This window comes from Hylobates moloch, unplaced genomic scaffold (assembly GCF_009828535.3).
Source record: "Hylobates moloch isolate HMO894 unplaced genomic scaffold, HMol_V3 SCAFFOLD_13, whole genome shotgun sequence".
NCBI lineage: Eukaryota > Metazoa > Chordata > Mammalia > Primates > Hylobatidae > Hylobates > Hylobates moloch.
In genome coordinates, this window is record NW_026652288.1 from 27616086 (window position 1) to 27639925 (window position 23840).

The 23840-nt window shown below is 36.6% G+C and overlaps 1 protein-coding gene across 10 annotated transcripts in view; it reads left to right on the plus strand.

The window, feature by feature from the left end:
- BABAM2 (BRISC and BRCA1 A complex member 2) overlaps positions 1-23840 on the plus strand; it is a 576872-nt gene that overhangs the window by 140642 nt on the left and 412390 nt on the right. For all 10 annotated transcript variants that reach the window (XM_032172579.2, XM_032172582.2, XM_032172577.2 and 7 more), the window contains one exon: positions 19037-19113. In XM_032172579.2, the coding sequence (XP_032028470.1) occupies positions 19037-19113 (77 nt within the window). The remainder of the gene's footprint in view (positions 1-19036; positions 19114-23840) is intronic.

The following is a 23840-nucleotide window of genomic DNA, read 5'->3' on the forward strand; positions in this document are numbered from 1 at the left end:
GGGGCTTTTCCCACTTTTGCTCAGTATTTCTCCTTGCTGCCACCACATGAAGAAGGATGTGTTTGTTTCCCCTTCTGCTATGATTGTAAGTTCCTCGAGGCCTCCCCAGCCATGCTGAACTGTGAGTCAATTAAACCTCTTTCCTTTATAAACTACCCAGTCTTGGACATGTCTTTATTAGCAGTGTGGGAACAGACTAATACACTAGTATTACGAATAGCACCATTTTGAATAGTGCCATTGTGAACATTCTATTACATGTCTTTTTGCAAATGTATAATATATATACATGTTTGAACCCTCTAGATTTTAAGTTAAGAACTATTCATAAATAGAATAAATACTTTAAAATTCTTTCAGTTCCATATTGTATGTAAGCAAAGGAGAAGGTTAGGGAGGGAAGAAAGAAAGGGGTGGATTTGAAGGGAAAGAAGGAAGACAGGAAGGACAGTAAGATAGGAAGAGGAAATCAGGGGAGAAGAAAAGATTGTAGAAAAGGAAGGGTAGAGAAAAATGGAGGCAAGCGTACAGCTGTGGGCTCCTAAATAAAATGAGATACTGAAACTAAATCCTTATCACAATCTTGAGCATGGACTTCAAGGTATCATTACTTCTTGAAATGCAAATCTCTCTTCAAGCCTCATCAGTTCCTCTCAGAAGCTGTTTGGCCTCTAGTTCATCCATTTCTCTCTCTCAGTACTGTCAGCACTCCATCTCTTTTCCTAACTAGTCCTAACCAGACTCTTCATAACTGTTCTAGATCTGATCTGTTTTTCACTAGCAGGCATTTATATTATTTTAAACAAATCTAATAATAAAAAATAAAAACCAGATCATGTTGAGATAGAATAGGAATAGGACGTGCCTCCTCCATGTATTTTTCCTTTTCTTCTTTTCGCAAAACCTACACCACTGCTTTGCCTACACTATACCCACTAACCCCCAAGCTTTTAGACACTCAAAGAAAAGAGCCATTCTTCTGTGCTGTCATAATGTTTAACCATGCCTAATTCCAGAAACTGGCCTTAGGAGATCTAAACATTGAACCAAGGTTGTTGAGTCTCAGTCTCCCACCTTCGGAAGGAATGCTGAACAATTACTAGGGTATGGGAAGGGAATACAATTTCATTGTTGGAACTGGGGCAGAAATTAAACACATATAATTATTTTAAGTCTGTCACTTATTTGCTTTTTGACCTACATTCGCAGACTCCTTATTCTTTTTTTTTTTTTCCATTATTAAAGTTATTGAGGATTTGGAAGCTTGAATGACTTTGCAAATCTTAACTAAAACTAATGATATAATTATTGGCATTGCGGAATAATTTCTTACAGCACAGCACAATGTATTTAATTTTTAAAGAATAATATTTATCATGTTTTTGCATCATAAAAGTATCTTTTGGAATTGTCATTGGCAGATTTTTATAAATATGTTTATTATATCTATCTTTGTATGTATTTACTTAAGAAATTAAAAGAATATGTAAGTCAGAAAAGGATTCTGAGAACCAATATAGTTCAAATGGAAGATTGGAATTATAGGTAGATTGGCAGGAATTCAGGATGCAAGAGACCATTACTTTAGATGGTCTCTTTAGAAGGCCTGGGATTTAAAACTGAGCCATACTACCTTTAGAAGTTCCAAAGGATAGACTGCCACAGATTATGCCAGCAGTCATGTTGCAAGATTGGGTGACCCCTTCAAACTGGCTTGTCAAATTTATTAATATCTTCTTGCAAGGAATGAATCCAAGAATATGTTGGAGCTACATCTGGATGGAAATGAAATAGTGTTACAGATTCTGAGCAGTCAGACAGATAACCTGATGATAAATTTTGGGCAGTGAACTATATTGATGTTGCTGTCAACTTAGTAGAGATATCAAAAGAACACTTGGAAAGAAATAAATTAATGTTTGTTACTGTTGTGGGAAAACCAAGATGAATAGGGAGATTAGAAGACATCAAAGTAAAGCAGCTTATCTTCATATCCAAGGACTTTCAGCATCTAAAGATTCTTTAGAAAAGTGTTTTTCAAACTCTTTGATGGAAGAACAGATTAAAAAAAATCTAGGTGGTCACCAACTGATACTTTTGTAAAATATAAAAATGAATTGCTTGAAGAGTGAAATGAAAAAGACATGAAATACAAGGCTTGACTCTTTTATTAGTAGATTCATCAGATTTAAAGTTATTCTTACACATTGCTGTAAAAGTTTTAAAATTCTTATCTCATTTTCTGTACTTTTCTTGTTATGGATTGGTAATAATTTACAGACCAGACCTGGTCCATGGACCTGCTCTCTTTGAATAGCACGATTCTAGAAAGGTTTCTGTATTCTAACAGTCCAGGAGTTGGCCTTCTTAAGAATTCTGTCTCAGAGGGGCGACAGTAGTATGTTATTGATAAGTAATTCCTAACTATGTATTAGATAATTGGAGATACTGTTTTTTAAAACAAATATGGTAGATGGTTATACAAATAAAAACTTTCCTGAAGATAACTCAAATTTTCAGTTAGTTGGATCAGTAAAAAATCAGAGAGGACATTGTTACTTTGTTCATGCTTTATATATATATACACACACCAAAGAATGGCTTTTGGGTAAGGAGAGAATTTATACATATATTTTATAGGTATAAAATCCACATAAAATCTACACACACCAAAGAATGGCTTTTGGGCAAGGAGACAATGTTTATAATACAATCTTGTTTTGTAAACACTCTTATTTCTGTACATTTTAAAGATCACCTTTTTTTGATGTTTGCTTATTAAAGCTGTAATGTAGTTATATTTTCTAAGTTGAATATCTTAAACACTATGCCAGTGATTTGGGTAACATTTCAGTTTTTCTCTAATTGTAACTGATGAAGATTTTTAATGACTATGATAGGCACATTGCCAATTTTTGTTACATTCTCGTTACAAGAAAATATCATTTGCCATTTCAACTTTGTTTCATGTGGTTCATGGTAGAATTCATTTCTTATTAAAAACTTAATAAAGAACTAGTGTTAGCTTTAGTAGTCATATTAAAGTATAATATTGTTTTAATCTACACCAGAATTATGGAATTTCAGGATTGGAAAGCATTACACTCTAATGTTAACCATATGATCTATGAACCCCTTCTAATGCTTCTCTGCCAAGTGACTGTTCAGGCTGTCTGTAAGTATCTCCAGTCATGTGGAAGCTCCATGAGTCCCAACATAGCTCCCTGGGCAGCTAATACTGTTACATAGTGCTTTTCTACATTGACCTGAAACCCTTTTCCTTGCCACTTCTACCTTTTATCACAATATAGAACAAGCTTAATTGGTCCTGCGTGTGAGTGAAGATAGCTATCATGTTTGATATTTCTTTCTTCTGTAGGCTAACATGTAGCCTTTGCTTCTGTCATGTGATTTGTTTCCTTCCCTGTCTTTTTTGGCTTCTTCTGAATGTGATCCAGTTAGTCTCTATACTTCTTAAAGTGTAACACCTAGAACTGAATGAAGTGTTCAAGGAATAGTTTTGACCAAGTGTAGAGTTGAGTATTGTTATCTTCATTTTTCCAGGAAGCTACCTTCTGTGAGATTGTATTGGACAGAGCTGTGGGTTACAAACCATTGATAGCTGTGACCCTTAGGTGTGTTATGAAATCATTTTAGAGGGTCTTGATTTACATAAAAAACAGAAGAGAATGGAACAAAAGTACACATCATGTAATAAAGCTAAGTATCATTGCTTAACAATTTTGTTTTCAATTTATGTATGAAGACATACACACATATACGTACACACATATGCATATATACATATTACTCCGTACAGATATCTCTACTGATGGTGATATAAAATGGTGATATAAAAATTTCTTGTTATGTGTCAAAAAAGTTTGAAAGCCTCTGGCCTAGACTAGATGCTTCTCGTCCTTGTTTCTCTGACAGCTCCGTCTAGTCTCTGCTTGCTCTGCAGCCAATTTACATGTCCCATCTTGATATTCTTCTCTGTGTTTCCCTGTAAATTTCATGCTGTGTAACATGAGAGGCATGATGGGCTCCATTAGATTTGCTTTAGGACGCTGAAAAATTATTTTACTGCTTTGATTAAGTCTTTTCATGGTTGGACCCCCGTGAGAATTTTTGTCTGTGGAATGAAGAAATGAAGTAGCCTGGTGAAGAGGCAAGGTCAATTGCGGTTTTTTTTTTTTTTTGTATTTAAAGGTTACAATATTTATTGCTGATGGATTGCTTTCTCTTTTTATTTAGATTCTGATTTATTTATTTATTTATTATTTTAAAAAATTTTATTATTATTATACTTTAAGTTTTAGGGTACATGTGCACAATGTGCAGGTTTGTTACATATGTATCCATGTGCCATGTTGGTGTGCTGCACCCATTAACTGGTCATTTAGCATTAGGTATATCTCCTAATGCTGTCCCTCCCCCCTCCCCCCACCCCACAACAGTCCCCGGAGTGCGATGTTCCCCTTCCTGTGTCCATGTGTTCTTATTGTTCAATTCCCACCTATGAGTGAGAACATGAGGTGTTTGGTTTTTTGTCCTTGAGATAGTTTGCTGAGAATGATGGTTTCTAGCTCAGAAAATTATTGCCCCAGTGAAGTAAAGGGTTTAAGGAAAATAGTGTTTGAGATAGACTCTCCTCCTCCTTATTTTTCGGTTTTGCAATTTATACTTTTGAATACTCGTGACAGCGAGTGCTCTCTGTGTGCCAGGAACCGTTCTAAATACTTTATTTATGTGCACCAAGTCAGTGGATCCTCATAACAGCTCTCTGGAGCATGACTGTTATCCTTATTTTACAAATGAGAACACTGAAGATGAGAGAGATTATTTAACTTGCACAAGGCTTTAGAATTTATAGTGTATAACAGTAGCATCTCAAGCAGCAATCTAAGAACGAAATCCTTTCAAACTACCTAACAACCAAAAATACGTGGATGGCACACTTATCCCATTACCCTGTCGTTCCAGATATGCTCATATAGCAGATGCTAAGTCTTTTCATAATCATTTAAATATAAGAATTTGAAGATATAAAAAACTTTTTTTTTTCTATCTTTAGAAAGCACTTTTCAGTAACAGGAAAGGGAATCCTTTAATGACACTTCAGAATCTATTAATTCTTCCTTTTCCTTTCTTCCCCACTGTTCTTTATCTCATTCTCTGTTTTTGGCTCTACCCTGTCTTCAGTTTCCTACTACAATTCTCTCTCTCTACTTTTTCGTTTTCTTTTTTTTTCTTCTCCCCATCTCCCTAACTCCCCATCCCCACTGGTTTTCCATCTATTCTTTCCTTTACTCTGCTTTTGTGCTTTCCATATTCATTCAAATTTATTTTTTTATGTAAGTTAAGCATATACTGAGCACCAAGTAAGTGTGAGGCATAGTTGAGATATAAACATAAATAAAGCATGTAGCATGAGAGCTAATCAGGGTGAGATCAAAGCTCTGCTAGTACATTCCCTTGAGAATCTGAGCTATTGGAGCATGCCAAGGTAAATACTCCTTAGGCCTTCCCTATATGGATCAGGAATTTCTATGGGATTTAGATAAATAGTATGCAAATAATATAAAATATGAGCCCCAGAATTCAGAGAATAGGCAGCATTGAGGACATGTTTTGGATCAAGGCATAAAAACAGTGGCCTAAAAAGTTTACAGGAATATTTTCATTGGAAAATTAGTAGCGTTTAGTATAAAAATTACTTCTTATAAAATAACACCGTACATTGAATGTATGAAAATGGTATTTAAGTTGGCCTTGGCCCTGGGGATCTCTTATATAACATTTACTAATATGAGCAGTAATTACCAGCATTCCCACAGTTGAAATAGCAAACAGTCCAGGACCTTTCTGTAACTTGTTTGACCTTGTCCACTCCAGCTCTACCTTGCTCACTTGCAGTATTTATGAAATAGCTTTCAGGTACTTCCTATGTGCCAGCAGGTATGCTGCTGGACACTGAGGGATACAGGGTTTAATGCATTCTCTTTCTTCTTAGAGTTTTCAGTCTAGCAGTGCCTGTCTCTTAGGTTTTGCCCTTACTTAAAGACAATTGTCCATAACTATTTCTCCTTCCCCTCACTTGGCCAGATTCTATGCATTCTTAAAGGCCAGTTGTATCCCAGTGAACCTTCCTTGGTTACCCAAGCTAAAAGTGGTTTCTCTGCTCTCTTCGCTCCTATTGTGTTTATTTTCTTTAACCAGTAATTTGGCAATTTATCATGTTAATTGCTTTGTGACTTGTATCTATTGTTGTCTTGACTTGTTATTTAAATTGTGTTGTGTGACTTTCATAGTTTGATTTTTGTCTTCTGATTACAAGTTCTTGAGAATAGAGACTCCTTTTTATAACTCTTATAGCAATGATCACTCCAAACTTTTGTTTTGTTTTTTGAGACAGAGTCTTGCTCTGTTTCCAGGCTGGAGTGCAGTGGTGCAATCTTGGCTCACTGTAACCTCCGTCTCCCGGGTTCAAGTGATTCTCCTGCCTCAGCCTCCCAAGTAGCTGGGACTACAGGCACATGCCACCACGCCCAGCTAATTTTTGTATTTTTAGTAGAGATGGGGTTTCACCATGTTGGCCAGGATGGTCTTGATCTCTTGACCTCATGATCTGCCCGCTTCAGCCTCCCAAAGTGCTGGGATTAGAGGCGTGAGCCACCATGCCCGGCCTAAACTTTTTTTTTTAATTATGCACCCTGTCTTAGTCAGTTTGGGTTGCCATAACAAAATGCCTTAGACTTGGTAATTTATAAACAGCAGAAGTTTATTGCTCACAGTTCTGGAGGCTAGAAAGTCCAGGATCATGGCTCTGGTAGATTGTGTCTGATGAGGGCCCGTTCCTCATAGATGGTGCCTTCTGTATGTCCTTCCATGGCAGAAGGGCAAAGGGGCAGACAAGCTCCCTCAGGCCTCTTTTGTAAGGACACTAATCCTATTTATGAGGCCTCCGTTTTATGACCTAGTCAGCTCCCAAAGGCCCTACCTCTTAATACCAACACATTGGGGATTAGATTCCAATAGGGATTTTGAGGGGCCACAAACATTCAGACTATAGCACACCCCAGATCATTTTATTGTGTACCTCTGCTACATGCGTACTTATAAAAATATATTTATAGATTATAAAACATAAAATATAAGCTAAAAATGATATAAAGATAAAATAAGCAACACTGTAAAGATAATTTATATTACTTATATTGTGGTGTTTTCACCTGCCATACCTGAAAAAGAAATCTGAAAAAATATGTAGATACTAATGGAAGAAATGCTTTTGTCATAAATTAAGTGTCCAGAAATGTGAGGGTCTGTCTCTGGACTCTTTATTCTGTTTTACTGGTTTGTCTATTTTTGTACCAACATCAGTATTTTAATTACTAACATTTATAGTAAATTTTGAAATCCAGTAGTGCAAATTTCGTACCAAAGTTTTTCTTACTGTGGTAAAATACATATAACATAAATTTACTATTTTAATCATTTTTAAGCATACAGTTCTGTGGCATTAAGTATATTCACATTGTAGTACAATCATTACAACTATCCATTAGAAACTCTGTACCCATTAAATTATAGCTTCCTATTTCCCTCTCTCCTCAGCCCCTTACAACTACCGTTCTACTTTCTCTGACTATGAATTTGACTACTTTAGATACCTCATGTAAGTGGAATCATATAGTCTTTGTCCTTTTTTGACTAGCTTATTTCTTAGCATAAGGTCCTCAAGATGTATCCATGTTGTAGCATGTGTCAAAATTTCCTTCCTTTTTAAGGCTGGATAATATTCCATTCCATTGTGTGTGTGTGTGTGTGTGTGTGTGTGTGTGTGTATGTATATATATATATGTGTAGTATAATATAGATATATAATGTATAATACCACACTTTGTTTATCCATTCATCCATGGATGGACACTGGATTGCTTCTACCTTTTGTTTATTGTAAATAATCCTATCAGGTTTTTCTTCTTCAAGATAATCCAATCTATTCTAGGTTCTTGGCATTCCATTTGTATTTTAGAATCTGCCTTTCAGATTGCAGATCAATTTAGGGAGAACTGACAACTTTTCATTATGAGTCTTTTTTTTTTTGAGACAGGGTCTCACTCCGTGGCTCAGGCTGGAGTGCAGTGATGTGATCATGGCTCACTGCAGCCTCGACCTCCCTGGCTCAGGCGACCCTCCCACCTCAGACTCCCAAGTAGCTGGTACTACAGGCACATGCCACCATGCCCACTAACTTTTTGGTATTTTTTGTAGAGACGGGGTTTCTCCATGTTGCCCAGGCTGGTCTTAAACTTTTGAGCTCAAGTGATCCGCCTGACTTGGCTCCTAACGTGCTAAGATTACAGGCATGAGCCACTGTGCCCGGCCTCATTATGAGTCTTTTAATCCATGAACATGATATCTCTGTTCATTTATTTGTTTCCTTATTTTCTTCTTAATAATAGCTTTCTGCGTAGAGATCTTGCACATCTATGGTAACATTTATTTCTGTATATTTGATCATTTGATATTATTTTCGATGGCATCTTTCTAAAAGTTTTATTTTCTGACGGTTGATGGTATATGGAAATACAGTTGACTTCTACGTATGCTCTAACAACTTTGCTAAACCCACATATTAATTCCAATAGTGAATATGAACATTTACAAAATTTTCTATGTTCACAGTCACATTTTCTGCAAAAAAGTAAGTTCTATTTCTTCTTTCCAATTTTTATACTCCTTATTTCCTCCATCCTGGCTAGGACCTCCAGTACAATGTTGAATTAAAGTGATGAGAGTTGGTATTCTTGTCTCATCCTCTATCTCAAAGAAAAAAATTTTAACGTTTTGTTTATAAGTATGATGTTGCTTCAAGTTTTTTATAGTTAACCTTGATCAGATTAAGGAAGTTCCCTTTTATCCCAGTTTATAGAGAGCTTTTAAAATTATGAATGGATGTTTAATTTTATCAAACACTTGTACTTATTGAGATAATCCTATCAATTTCCTCTTACTCTCTTAGCAGAGTTACTTAAATGCACATATTAGAAAAGAAGAAAGGTTGAAAATTAATAAGCTAAGCATCTATCTGAAAAAGTTAAAGGATTTTTTTCCCCGCTCCTAGTTAGCTGTTAAAAACAGTATGTGAGCCCATCATTCCTACTGAAACCATATTGTAATTTAAACCACATTTTTGTTATAGGGACACCTACCAACATTTAAAAATACTTCCTACTCTAAAGTAGAGTTGAAGTTTATCATTTATAAATGGAGATATGGCATAGAAGCTGAGAATAACAGTTGACGCCACATGAACTGGCAAACACATTTTCTTGAATATTTTAATTTTGTAATTTTTAAAACATTCTGGGCTGAGTCACTTATTTTGGTGATGGCATTTTGGAATCCTATGCTAAGAATTAAATGTATCATTTTTTCTAGTAGGGTCTAGCCATAGTTTTTAGGCTTTAGAGATAGAATGTACTTGATGTATCAAGAATATCATATGTCATCAAATGCATAGCCCCATTCCCCTGAAAATCAACGTAGAAAATCTATCTGAATGCAATTTTGTCTTCTTTTACCAATTTTAATTTGTCCTTTTTGCTTGTAAAAAGGTCTAAGACTTGACCTTGTGGATTTGGTCTGGCCAGTCAGATGAGGTATAATTATAGCCCTTTCAAGGCTGAATATGTAAGATTCCATGAACCAGTTCAGATGCCTTTGCAGATAAAATGCCCATGTTTTAGATTATTTAGATAGATGTGAAGGTACCCTTTGTCAGTCTTCCAGCTTCTTTACTGCTGCATCCAGTCTAGAAACCATGATAATTTTTGAAACTGAGTAATTGATGTTAGATTTAATTCAGAGAAAATAAATTCTAAAAGATGAAAATGTAGTTAATATTAGTTAACAGTAATTTATTGTAATATGTGACTTTTTTTTTAAAAGGCAGTTATTGATCTTTGAGCATATTTTATTTGAGAGTCACTTGTTATTTTAGGTTGCCAAAGTTGAAGACTTCCTTCTCAGCTGATGTTAAATATTGTTGGTTTAGCACAAACGTCACTATCAAGAAAACAGGAAGCTATGTAGGACACATGCCAAATGGTAAATTAATAGTCAGGGTAAAGGAAACTGACGTAGACTCAGGGAAGGAACCCTGGACTCATCTACTTTGTTCTTTTTAGGTGGCTTGAAGAATAGAAATGGTCTAAGTCATTATTTTTTCCAGACAGTGTGTCAAAAAACAGGGTTAGCCCTATTAAGCCAGAAAGAATATATTTTCTTATATTTTGCATTATTTTAAAACTGCTAGTGTTTTAAAGGTTGTAGAATATCTTCATATAGCTTTGTTAATCTAGATTAGTTCTTGGCTGTCACTAAAAAGCCTATAAAGTATAGTAAAATTTGCCTACTTTTATTTTTTATAGTGAAACCTTAACATTTGAGTTGGATCTCAGTAACTAGGAACAAATGATAATTTAAAGAGGAGTCAAATCCAAATTTACCTTTCATTATTTACTTACAGTTTATTTATATAAAGAGTTTGCTAAATCAGTGAACAGTGTCATCATTGTAGAGTCTGTGTCATCAAGTTACAGGGGGCTTGTTCCCTCTCTTGTAGCCTTGATTTATGTGTTTACAGTTTTTATACTTATTACTGATAAATAATTTTCTTTTCATTAGAACACATGTAATAGAACTTCTTTTTGGCAATATTTTGTCATCTTTTACTTCTCATTTTTCTAGGTACTTAATAAAATATCATTTGTTGAAAACATAGTTCACCAATTATAAGATTTATAGTTATAAATCTTTATAAGTCACTAATTATGATTTATAAATCACTAATCATAAGATATCTCATTAATCTGATGGTTTTCTCTTAAATTATTGAGAGCTGGTTTAATGTAGTAATTAAGAAAGTGGGCCATGGAGGCAGACATCCTGGGTTTGGATCCCAGCTCTGTCACTCACTAGCAAGTTACATGAGCATCTACGTGCCTCAGTGCCCTCATCTATAAATTGGAGGTAATAACAGCACCTATCTTGGAAGGTTCCTGTAAGTTTAAATAGTTTAATATAATTAAAGAACTTAGAATAGTGCCTGCCACGTTAGTAAATGCCCGACAAATATTAGCTGCTGTTATTTGTTTATTGTGGAAATATAATAATTATAGGTAATAACTTAAAGTTTAAATTCTGAGTTGTGTGTACAGTTCTTCAAAGGGAAGACCTTCCACAAATAATCACACTTTTGCCTTTCTTGGAGGTGAGGATGAGCACATCATCCCAATTCCAGTTAAATCAACAGTCTTTTTTTGTTGTTGTTGTTTTTAATCATGAAAAGAGTACAACACTAGGAGTCAAGATATATGCATTCATTCAGCAAACCTTTATCCTCACACATAGTTGTTGGAGTGTTCACCTCCTGGATATCAGTGCTAGACACTGGAGATTTAAAGATGCCTAGGCCATGGAGACTAAGATATGGTTAGAGTGTCCTGGAAGTGGTTTCCAATCCCAGAGTGCCAGTGAGACCCTTTGCTCTTTGATGTCATCATCTGTAAAATGACAGTTCTTGAGCTTAGTTTATGAGTGTTAGTAATATGTTAAAATTTCATCAGTGCTGGATACTTAGCACTGTGCTAGGTGCTATACTAGGACGTACTTAAAAAAGAGTGTAACATAGCGCTTGATACTAGAATCTTATGATCTAGTTGGGAAAACAAGCCACAATGAGAAAAATAGACAAATAATACTGGGAGTCATGTGATTAAATGTAAAATAAGAGACTCAACAGATGAGAATGTGCGAAGGTTCTTACGCTCAGCATTTTATTGCGTCAATGATTAACTGCCATCTCTGAAATAAAGTACTAGATTAAACTACCTCCTTTGATGCTATCAAGAATTCCCGCTTGATAATTCCCACTTTCATAATCTGTATAATGTGAATTTAACTCCCTTTGTTCACCCACATGTTAAACTTTAAAATAGTGCATTCCTGGTATATTTAGGTAATTTGAAATTGGTAAAAGATACATTTTTACAGCATAGTTTTTATCCAAAATCCTTTCTGTACTCTAACACCAAGATATGTTTTTTGTTCTTGTTACTGCTATATTCCTAGCACTTAGTGCCAGACACACAGTAAACACTGATGAAATATAGTTGAGAGACAAATTTGAAATTATACTTAACTGTCAGCAATTTTAAAATCATTTAAAAATAATTTTTAAATTAAAAGTGATTCAATTTGGAATATTGGCTTTTTCAACCTTGGCTCTAACTACGTGTGAGGACAAGTTGCCATTCTATAAATATAATTTTAATGTAGCCAGTAGCTTTTTCTTTACTAGCTTTTTCATACTTGTATAAGGAAATGGCTTTCTAGATGAGCGAATTTCCCTGCTGTATTAGTTATCTGTTACTGATTTATGACAGTAGCTTCATGGGAGACCTTAAGCTAGAACTGCCCAGCCAAGCCATTCCCAAATTCCAACCCAAAGAAACTGTGAAAGATAATAAATGTTAGAAATGTGAAGTTTCGTGATATCACAGTATAAAGACTTTCATATGCTTTACTTGAAGACTGTTCATCAGTATATCACCCTGAATTCTGTACTTCTGAGAAGGAGTGAAGTACTTTAAAAGAAAAAGATAAAATCAGGCCTTCTTAGTCAAATAGAAAAGGGTTGTATTTAGCCTTAAAATATTTTATAATTGTGTCCAAGAACCGTGGCTCATGCCTATAATCCCAGACTTTGGGAGGCTGAGGCGGGAAGATTGCTTGAGGTCAGGAATTCGAGACCAGCCTGGGAAAAGCCCTGAGACCCTGTCTCAAAAAGAAAAAAAAAAATTTAGCTGAGTGTGGTGGTGCACCTGTAGTCCCAGCTACTTGGAAGACTGAGGTGGGAGGATTCCTTGAGCCCAGATGTTCAAGGCTGCAGTGAGTTATAATTATGCCACTGCACTCCAGCCTGGGCTCTAGAGCAAGACACTGTCTCCTAAAAAAATTATAATAGTAAAATAGTTCATAGTTCATGTTCATTATAAAAATCAAAGCAATGCAGAAAGTAGCTGGGTGCAGTGGCTCATGCCTATAATCCCAGCTCTTTGGGAGGCTGAGGCAGGAGGATCGCTTAATTCCAGGAGTTTGAGACCAGCCTGGGCAACATGGTGAAACCTTGCCTCTATTAAAAATGCAGAAAATTAGCCAAGTGTGGTGGCATGCGCTTGTGGTCCCAGCTACCTGAGAGGCTGATGTGGGAGGATCGCCTGAGCTCGGGAGTTTGAAGCTTCAGTGAGCTGTGATTGCACCACTGTACTCCAGCTTGGGTGACAGCAAGACCTTGTTTCAAAAAAAAAACAAAAAAACGCAGAAAGGTAATTAGAAGAATGTTGTAAAAATCGTTTCAAATCCGGCCACATTTTGGTTACTCTCCTTCTGAAATCTGTCTATGTGTGTAGATATACATACTTACAAGTATCCTTTTTCCATAAGTGGAATCACAGTATTTCCATGTATTTTTAAAGCTTTTTAAACATTACCATGGGTTTAGAATTTACCAAAGCTCCCCTTAGTGCTATATGACATTGGAAAGATCATTTACTTGAAGTGGGGACGGGAGTGGGTAATACTCCCCAAAAGCACAATCAAGTCAAAATGGTAATCTCTAGTTAGCTGCAGGCCTTCTGTTTTGCTGAGAGGAATATACAGATTTGGGGTCAAGAGTCAAACTCCTCAAGGCAACAGAGGAAAGCTCTTTTAAACCCATGCTCTTTTTTTTTTTTTTTTTTTTTTTAATAGAGTCTCGCTCTGTTGCCCAGGCTGGAGTGCAGAGGCATGATCTCAGCTCACTGCAACCTCCGTATCCTAGGTTCAAGCGATTCTCCTTCCTCAGCCTCCCTAGTAGCTGGGACTACAGGCATGCACCACCACACCCGGCTAATTTTTGTATTTTTAATAAAGATGGGGTTTCACCATGTTGGCCAGGCTGGTCTTGAACTCCTCACCTCGGGTGATCTGCCTGCCTCAGCCTCCCGAAGTTGTTGGGATTACAGGCGTGAGCCACCGCACCCTGCCCCTATGCTCTTTTTTGATTAACGGAAAAATGAGCACCCTCCTCTTGTGCAGCTTGAATTTTCACAGTAAATTAAAGAACATGACCAAACCAATTTTAGACAGAGGTAACTTAAGAAGAGGAAACATTTTAGTTTAATCTTAGAAGAAACTTGAGGTACATGGCATTGGCTTGTTTCCTATAAACCTATTTATCCTAGGTAATATAAGAAGATAGAATGTAACATATCTTAAATGATTTGCCCAACATTTCATTGGAAGACAAGCTGAGTGCCACTTAGGAGAAAGAGACCTACTAATGGCAGCTTTCCTCTGTTGCCTTGAGCACTTTGGCTCTTGGCCCCACGTTTGTAGATTCCTTTCAGCAAAGCAGAATCCCTGCAGCTAACTGGAGATTATAATTTTGACTTGAGTGTGCTTTTGAGAAGTATTACTCTTCATACCCCTGTCCCCCATTCCCACTTATGATATTGGAAAGTAAGTGATCTTTCCAATATCATAAAACACTAAGGTGAGGTTTTGTAAATTTTTCTTCTATCTTTTCTGTGGCGTTTTAGTGGCCCTTATATATTGGCTAGCCCACCCATTAGCCTGACTGTTTCCATAGAAGATTTGGCTATCATCTCACACTTTAAACTCTCCATTTCCTTTTCCCTAAACATGCTCCTTTTCTAGTAAGTCTTATTCAATAAATCTATTTGTCTCGTCTCCACTGCTGTTACCCTAGTCCAAGGATCCATCATCTTTCTTTCTTTTTTCAGATCTAAAGTGGTTATTATTATTATTATTATTATTATTATTATTATCCTACCTGCATTGGGTTTTCAGTCCCAGTGAAGATTGAGAAACCTGGTGAGACCAGTAGCATCCCTGAGGGGTAAACACAAGACTCATCCACATTGCTCCCAGCTGCCCTGGCCTTCCTACAACTCTTAGAGGTTTGCAATCCCTGTTCCTTATAGCGATGTCTTTCCTTAAATAGTAGAGACTTTGGGCAGCAGAGCTCCTCATCCCATTCCAGGTGGATAACCACACCCTGAAACACTCCTCTCCATGACTGAAGGTGAGAGGCTGAGGGGAATGGTCTCTGCCCTCTGTGACCATGTTCATTCCTTTCTAGCACCGTTCTTGCTCTCATGCGCCTGAGTGTGGGCCTTATCTGCCAGGTGGGCTACACTCTGCTCAGCCCCCCGTCACAGAACACTGTCTCCTCACTGAAGACTGTGAAGTGAATGTTTACTGAAGCAGCAGCATTGTCACTGCACCAGAGCTAGAAAATGGACAGGCAAGGATCTCTGTAGATAGCAGAGAAGTAGGTGATACCATCTATAAATGCATGTTGGTTTTGCTCCATCATCTTTCTTGACTAAAATGGTCTCCTCCCTGGTCTGGCTGTGTTCATTTTATCTCTTGTGGTCTTTTTTTTTTCTATACAGTAGACAAAGTGATCTTTTAAAAACGTAGATGTTTTTACTCTTCTGCTCAAAACTCTCCTTTATGCTTGGCATAAAAGCTGAATGAATTGCAACCACTTGCAGGTCCGGTGTGATCTATCCCTTGCTTTTGCCCCTCTCTCCCTCATTTACTGTGTCCTAATCTTTTGCTCTTCTCTCTCTCATTTACTGTGCTCCAGCCGCATTGCCCAGATATATCAAGATTTCTTCCCCAGATGTACCAAGCTGGTTCTTGCCTTCACACCTTTGCACCAGCTGTTTCCTCTGCCTGGAATGCTCTTTCCCAGAACTTGGCATGGTGGGCCCCTTTGTGTTATTCAGTTTTCGGATTTCACCTCCTACAGAGGTCCTCTTTGATATTCCAGTGTAAAGTAGCTCTTGCTTCAGTGCAGCACCCTGTTTTATTTTCCTCATAGCATTTAGCAATCCTAAACCATCTTTATGTGTTTGTCTCTTGTTTATCATTTTCTTCTTCCCTCACTAGAATTTAAGTACCATGAGACCGTAGATCTTCTCTGTCTCGTCCATCCTATAATCCTAACACCTAGAGCAATGCTTGATAAATCTTATCTAAATGAAAAAAATCAGTGAATGAAACACAGAGATAGAGAAATATACTTTTTTCTTCATAGAATTATAATTTGTTAGCACATAGGAATTGTACATATTTATGGGGTACATAATGATGTTTTGATACATATAGTGTATAGTAATAAGATCAGGGTAATTAGCATATCCTCATCTCAAACATTTATCATTGATTTGTGATGGAAACAGTCAATATCCTCCTTCTAGCTATTTGAAACTATTTATTATTGTTAACTCTAGTCATCTACAGTGGTATAGTACATTAGAACATATTCCTCTTATCTTGCTATAATTTTGTATCCTTTAACAAATCTCTTCCTATCCCCCTTAGAAATGTACCTTTTAATACACTGAGGTTGCTGGAAGCAGCTGTTGATGTAGTAAGGGAGGAAGGTGACATGGCAGGGCACAAAAACACTTAACCAGTTCTGGTTAAAGTAAAAAGTGCGGCCCAACAATGAGTGTAACCATTCGGGAAAAAAACAATTTGTCATTGAAGGAGGAGTGAGTTATTCAAACAAACTGGAATCAGGTTAATCCTGAGGATTTCCTGTACTACTACTAACTTCAGTATTTAAGCTATGTAGTTAGATAATTTGATCCCCAAGCCCCAAAAAGATCCTTGATTGTGAATGGTGTTTTTCATAAATTTAAAGCATTGCAGTTGAATGCAATAGAAAAAGAAAAATCTTAGTGTTGCTTATAGGGCTCATAACAGCATGCTCATAATGACATGATGCTCATTACCATCATTAGATTATACTTCATAATGCTAGAATTTATGGGTTTTCTATAGTCTTGTAAAATAACTACTGTGTGGTGGGGTAGAAAAGATTATACTAAAAGGGAAATATGATGCCTCTAAAATGTACTCTGAGGAATTTTTTTATATTGAAAGGAAAACGAGAAAGTATTCTTAAAACCTGTGAAATATAAAAATTGGTTACCATTCAATTGCTGGTGCAACTTAGTTGTTTAGTTTATAAACTGGTATTTTTATTGACCCCAGAAGATAATGAGGAATAATCAACTTAGTGATTTATGTTAAACATATCCTTGTTAAAGTTTCTGTTTTTTTTTTTTTTTTTTTTTTTTGAGGTGGAGTCTTGCTCTGTGCCCAGGCTGGAGTACAGTGGTGGGATCTTGGCTCACTGCAGCCTCTGCCTCCCAGGTTCAAGCAATTCACCTGAGTTAGCCTCCCGAGTGAGTAGCTGGGACTACAGGTGGGTGCCACCATGCCCAGCTAATTTTTGTATTTTTAGTACAGACAGGGTTTCACCATGTTGGCCAGGATGGTCTCCATCTCGTGACCTTGTGATCCGCCTGCCTCAGCCTCCCAAAGGGCTGGGATTACAGGTGTGAGCCACTGCGCCTGGCCTAATTTTTGAATTTTTAGTAAAGATGTGGTTTCGCCATGTTGGCCAGGCTGGTCTTGAACTCCTGACCTCCAGTGATTTGCCTGCCTTGGCCTCCTAAAGTGCTAGGATTACAGGTGTGAGCCAGTGCGCCTGGCCACTGTCTGGTTCTTTTCTCTTTCACATTCAAATCGTTTTGGGAAAAAGTAATAGTAAATCTCTAACGTGGGGTCTGAGTTACTTAAAGCCAAAATTTTTTGAATTTATTTTTAAATGACTCTTGCCCTTCCAAGTTGCCATGTAGGGAAATTGTACATTTATTTCAACTATGCATCCATCCATTAAATTACTTTTATAGGTTCTTTTTTAGAATTGCTTCACAGCCAGTTTTGGAATTATGAAAGAAAATTAGCCTCCTTGCTTTCGTTTGTAAATTAAAACTCTCATCTTTTTAAAACAAAATGAAGACATATTACTTTCTCAATTGACTTCATATTAATATTTTATTAACTTATGAAGCCTATGCAGCTGTTATGCAGTTGAACTTATGACTTCTAAGATAATAAATTATCTTGTACAGCAAATCTGTGAAGAGCAAGAAACATTGTATAACCTTGTGAAATAATAGATTAAAAAAAAAACCAGGCCAGGTGCAGTGGCTCACACCTGTAATCCTGACACTTTGGGAGGCTAGGTGGGAGGAGGATCACTTGAGCCCAGGAGTTCGAGACCACCCTGGGTAACATAGTGAGACTTTCTCTCTTAAAGAAAAAAAAAAAAAAGCCAGGTGTGGTGGTGTGCACCTGTGGTCCCAGCTGCTTGGGAAGCTGAAGTGGGAGGAGCTTGAGCCTGAGACATTGAGGCTGCAGTGAGCAGAGATTGCACCACTGCACTCCAGCCTGGGCTACAGAGTGAGACCTTGTCTTGAAAAACAAAACAAAAAGAAAATACCAAATTGTTGAGACCTGGGTAACTACCCCCCACCTTTTAAATTTGCGTTTTACTTGAAATTGAGTATACATTGTGCTTTCCTGCAGATGAAAGTTATGGTGTGCCAAATCTGAAGGAAGCACTGTACCTTTGTGGAAGGAAAGAAAACCATCTGGTACCAGAAAAAGGCTAAAAGTGGGCTCTTTTTTGCACTAACAGAATGAAAGCTAAGAGTCCATATTTAAAATATGATCATAAAACTATTCTTATTTTACAGTTCTTGGCATAAGAATAGACATGTGTTTTGGATAATATACCTAATTTTAAAAGTCGAGATATGCCTCTTTGAGAAAAATAGTTGAAGCACACTGTTGATGTTTGTTGTTAAAACACATGTAAGTTTTATTGTGAAATAAATGAATTATTTGTTTTAGGACGAGTCTTCATGTCTTGGCTTCCGTGACTATTAAAGACTTTTATTTTGTTCTGTAAGCCAGTGTTTTAATCTGTTCTGTATAAAGATCCTGTTTTGTTTAGTATCATAAACATGTGGGTTTTTAAAGTTTGTTTTTAAAAAATCTTTTCTTTCTTCTGTTTCTGCATTTTTTAAAGCTGCACATCATTGACTCCTGGGCCCAACTGTGACCGATTTAAACTGCACATACCATATGCTGGAGAGACATTAAAATGTAAGTAAATGATGACTATTTTACTCAAAATGTAGGTTACAGTGTCAGCTATTGGACTTTGTGCTTTAGTTTTCATTTCCGGCTGTTAGTTGTTATCTCCTAAGATATTGTTCACTAGCATTTACCACTTTTCTTATCTGCCATTCAATTCTAGTTTGATTAAAAGTAAGGCAGTTGGCAGGGAATAAGTTGTGGTTAAATAGGCATGCACAGAAATTCCTAATATTTAGTCATGCCTGGTAATTTTTATGTGTTTTTTTCTCTATAGGCGGCTTTTACGTAATGCTCAATAAAGAGTCCACTGCTTTAGAATACCTGGCCATTTAGAAACAGTTTTTAGGTAGGAGTGGCTGCTGTCCATCACTGCTGCTAACCCCCCTGTGGAACCGCTGCACCACGACTTGTCACTGATCTATCTCCTGTTGTTACCAAAGTGTTAAGAGTCCTACCTCAAAAACTCTTGGCATGGCTTAGGCATATCAACATGTTATATCCTTTATAGCAAGGATCAGAGATACAAATGGTCTACAAGGGCTAGATTGGTAATATAGTAAGGGAAACAGGCTAGGTGTGACAAATTGGGACACCCTGTCACTTAAGGGGAGTTACCTTTAATGATTTGTTGAGAGAAGGTGGACGTCTGAAGTTTTACCTGAATTCTGTCAGTTTTAGATGTTGCTACTTTTCCAAAATTAAAAACATGGTGTCGGCCAGTATTATGCAGGCTAAACTGAATGTGTCTGTGGGCTGGCTTGAGTTCCTGGACCACAAGTTTTTGATCTTGGATGGATAGTATGGAAGATCTGTCATTGGACTCAGCCCATCAGCTACAGCAGCCATCTAGGCTGTATCAGCTTTTCTCTGTCACTGTTACCAATACTGAACCTCTAGCCTAGTGTGGAAATCACAGTGGCTTCGGTTGGTTAGTGTTGGTAATCTCACCAGGAATTTTCTCTCTTCAACCTATTCTTGTGGTGAACAGCCTATTAAAGTTTTTCTGTTCCTAAAAAGAAAAATAAAGAACATGGATATTAAACACGGAACAGATGGGTAAACCGCTTTTTGGCCATTGGACCAGTGTGTTTTACCGTTGCATGCCAGGGAGGAGCCATGTCTCTATATAGTATTTTGTATTCTTAGTACTATATTCTGTAGAATCACTTGATACTAATTTATCAAATGCAAGATTAAATGAGAAATGTTGGACATGCTGACTTGTCAGCCTTGCATTATTAGACCATTTTCTGGAAACCATTAAAATATAAAATAATTTTACCTGTCTGAAGTAGTAGCACAGATTCGACTGCTACTTTTTTTTTGAAAAAATTATTAACTAAATTTAAAAGAAATGATCAAAGTAAATAATTCATGTGGTTAAAAATGTAAAAGTACTGGAATTTTTTGATACATGAAACCAGTAGTCTTCTCTCCCAGTCCAGTTTCCTGAGAGAATCACTTGCAGGTTCTAAAAATTTTCAGTTTAGCTCTCTGGGGATGATCTCCATATCTTTAAATAATGTACTTTTGCCTCTGTTTCTTGCCTTATCAGTTTTAGACATTGTTATCTTTTGACTTCCTGTGCTGATACATGAAGCATCAGCCTATTTTCCCCATACCCCTGAACTCTTTTTTCTTTTCCTTCTTAATGTAATTTTATCACCATTATTAGTTCCTGTGTTGGTTACCCTGTAGCTTAAAAATTTTTACTTACTTTTTTTAATGGATCACTTTAGACATTGTATTACACAGTTAATGAATAACCCCTAAGAATTCTTAGTAAGTACCTGGTAACAGTTAGCTTTGTTACTACTTAAGGACAATCTCTATGCAAGAATGGTGAATACTTACGGTAGTATGCTCTTTAGTTTTACATTAACCATAGATACTGTGTCTTTTGCCTCTGCATTTTATAAGATGAATATATTAGCCCCTGCCCTTCCTTCAATTCCTCTTCCTTCACCTCCCAGCTTTTGTCTTTGGTTATTTTCCTTTTGCATTTTCAAGATTGATAACTTACTGTCCGTTCTAAATCTGTAGTTGTCTTCTGTGCCTTGTCTATAAATTGCTTGAATGATGGCTCTGGAGGCCTCTTCCTGCATAATTATCACTGTGAGATGTGCCTTTATTACTCTTTTGAATTTGACCTTGTTTTGTAGAATCTATGTATTGTAGATTCTATGTTTTGTAGAATGATTTCTTGATAAACGGGTTACCTACTTATCTTGCTGGAACCCATTCTCAGATAACTTGCTCAGATTCTATTCCTCTTTCCACCCTTCTGCCTTTCCTTTAGCCCATCTGATAATTTTTTATTACTACAGTCACAATTAGGTATCTTAATTTCTAAGAACTCTTTCTTACACTGTTTCTCATTCTCAGCATCTTGTTCTTATTTTATGAATATAGGTCCTTTAAAATCCTTCAAAGAATAAAATTTAGAGATTTTTTAAAAAAATGTTTTCTTCTGTTATCTGAATTATTTTAATTTTTCCTAGGGATTATATTTTTGTTTATCATATTTTTCCCTCTTTTATTCTATAGGTTTTCTTCAAATAAAAGGTATTTATTTCTGTTTAAGATAGACAGTAAAATACTGATTGGGACTTCTGAGTAGGTGAGCAAGGCTTATGGAATGTGTGGATGAATGATGGGCCAGATGTGAGTCAACTGTTCTAGCTCTCCTCACATAGTTTGTTCTATTTCTTCATTGAATACCTGGGGATACATACCTGGTCACCCTGTCATTTTCGGGTGGTAGGTATATAGGCTATTCCGTGAGGAGCTTTTGCTTACTCTTCCTGTTCTTAGCCCTGTGTCTCATTCTTGCCTCCCCTTACCCTGGATAACTACAAACGTTTATGGGTTTACTAGGACAAATGGCTTCCTCCTCATCAGTGGCCTCTTCCTCACATTATTACAGGTCAAAGCTTTCCTCTGCCCTACCTTGTCAAGTACTACACTTCCATCTGCATTCTGTCTCTAGCAATTTGCTAAACTTTCTCATCTACTGATTAACTACTCTCCTCCCTTCCTCTTCATCTTTCTGTTGTTTGGGATTTTATCTTTCTGTATTCACTATCATTTAATGGGATTGGAGAGTGGGTCTTAGAGAAGAAATAAGTGTGTGTGGTCAGTCCACAGTCTTGAGACAAAAATAAATGACTTCACAGGCATCTTTCTAGTAACATGGGTTTATGTTAGGAAGCATTTGCTGATACTGTATATACTCTCATTACTATAAGCTCTTCATGGGAAACCTTTAATAACATTTGTGATTAGTGTATTAGGACTGTCACTCATCATATAACATAATTATATTCTAGTAAATTATTGTTGGATATCATCATTATACATTGGGGACTTAATTTAGCCCACAGTATGCTCTATAATAAATAAATAACAAGTAAACATTATATAATGGCAATTCTTATGCTAAAATGATTCAAGATTCTGGTGTTAAGCAGCTCACAGCCAAATAAAAGGAAAAGGTAATTGATCATGGAAACTATGTTTATAAAAGTTCATAGAATTAGAAAGATGAGGTTTTTTTTTAAAAAAATAACATATATATGTATGTGTATATATATGTGTATGTTATATATGTATATACATATATATACATATACATATATACACATACATATATATATACATATACATATATATATATATACATATACATATACACATATATATACACACACACATGCGATCTTGGCTCACTGCAACCTCCACCTCCCGGGTTCAAGCAATTCTCCTGCCTCAGCCTCTGGAGTAGCTGGAACTACAGGTGCCCACCACCACGCCCGGATAATTTTTGTATTTTTATTAGAGACAGGGTTTCACCATGTTGGCCAGGATGATCTCGATCTCTTGACCTCGTCATCTGCCTGCTTCAGCTTCCCAAAGTGCTGGGATTACAGTCATGAGCCACTGCGCCTGGCTTGTTGTTTTTTTTTTTTTTTTGAGACAGAGTCTTGCTATGTTGCCCAGGCTGGACTTGAACTCCTGGGCTCAAGTGTTCTTCCTGCGTCAGCCTGCTAAGTAGCTGAGACTACAGGCACACACCACCATGCCCAGATCTTTTGTCCTTTTAATAATACAGTTATCCCTCAATATCCATGGGGGATTGGTTCCAAGACGTCCTGTGCAAGTCCCTGATATAAAAGGGCATAGTATTCACATATAACCTATGCCCATCTTCCTGTGTACAGGCAAACCTCATTTTATTGTGCTTCAACAAGGATTTTTTGTTTTTCAAATTGATTGATGGTTTGTGGCAATTCTGTGTTGAGCAAGTTTATCAGGGCCATTTCCCCAAAGCGTGTGCTTATTTCATGCCTTTGTGTCACATTTTGGTAATTTTTATACCATTTCAAACTTTTTAATTATTTTTTTAAACTTAAAAATTTTTGCTTTCTAAATCATGAAGCATTTCCACATACTTTTTCATTATTATTCTGTTATGGTGATCTGTGATTGTTGAATCTTGAATGTTACTATTGTCATTGTGTTGAGATGCCATAACATACATACACATATAAGATAGTGAATTTAATCAATAAATGTGTATGTTCTGATTGCTGTACTGATCATCCTTTTTCCTTTCTCCCTCTTCTTGGGCCTCCTTATTCCCTGAGACACAGCAGTCTTGAAATTAGGCCAGTTAGTAACCTTGCAGTGTCCTCTAAGTGTTCAAGTGAAGAGTCCCACACCTCTCACTTTAA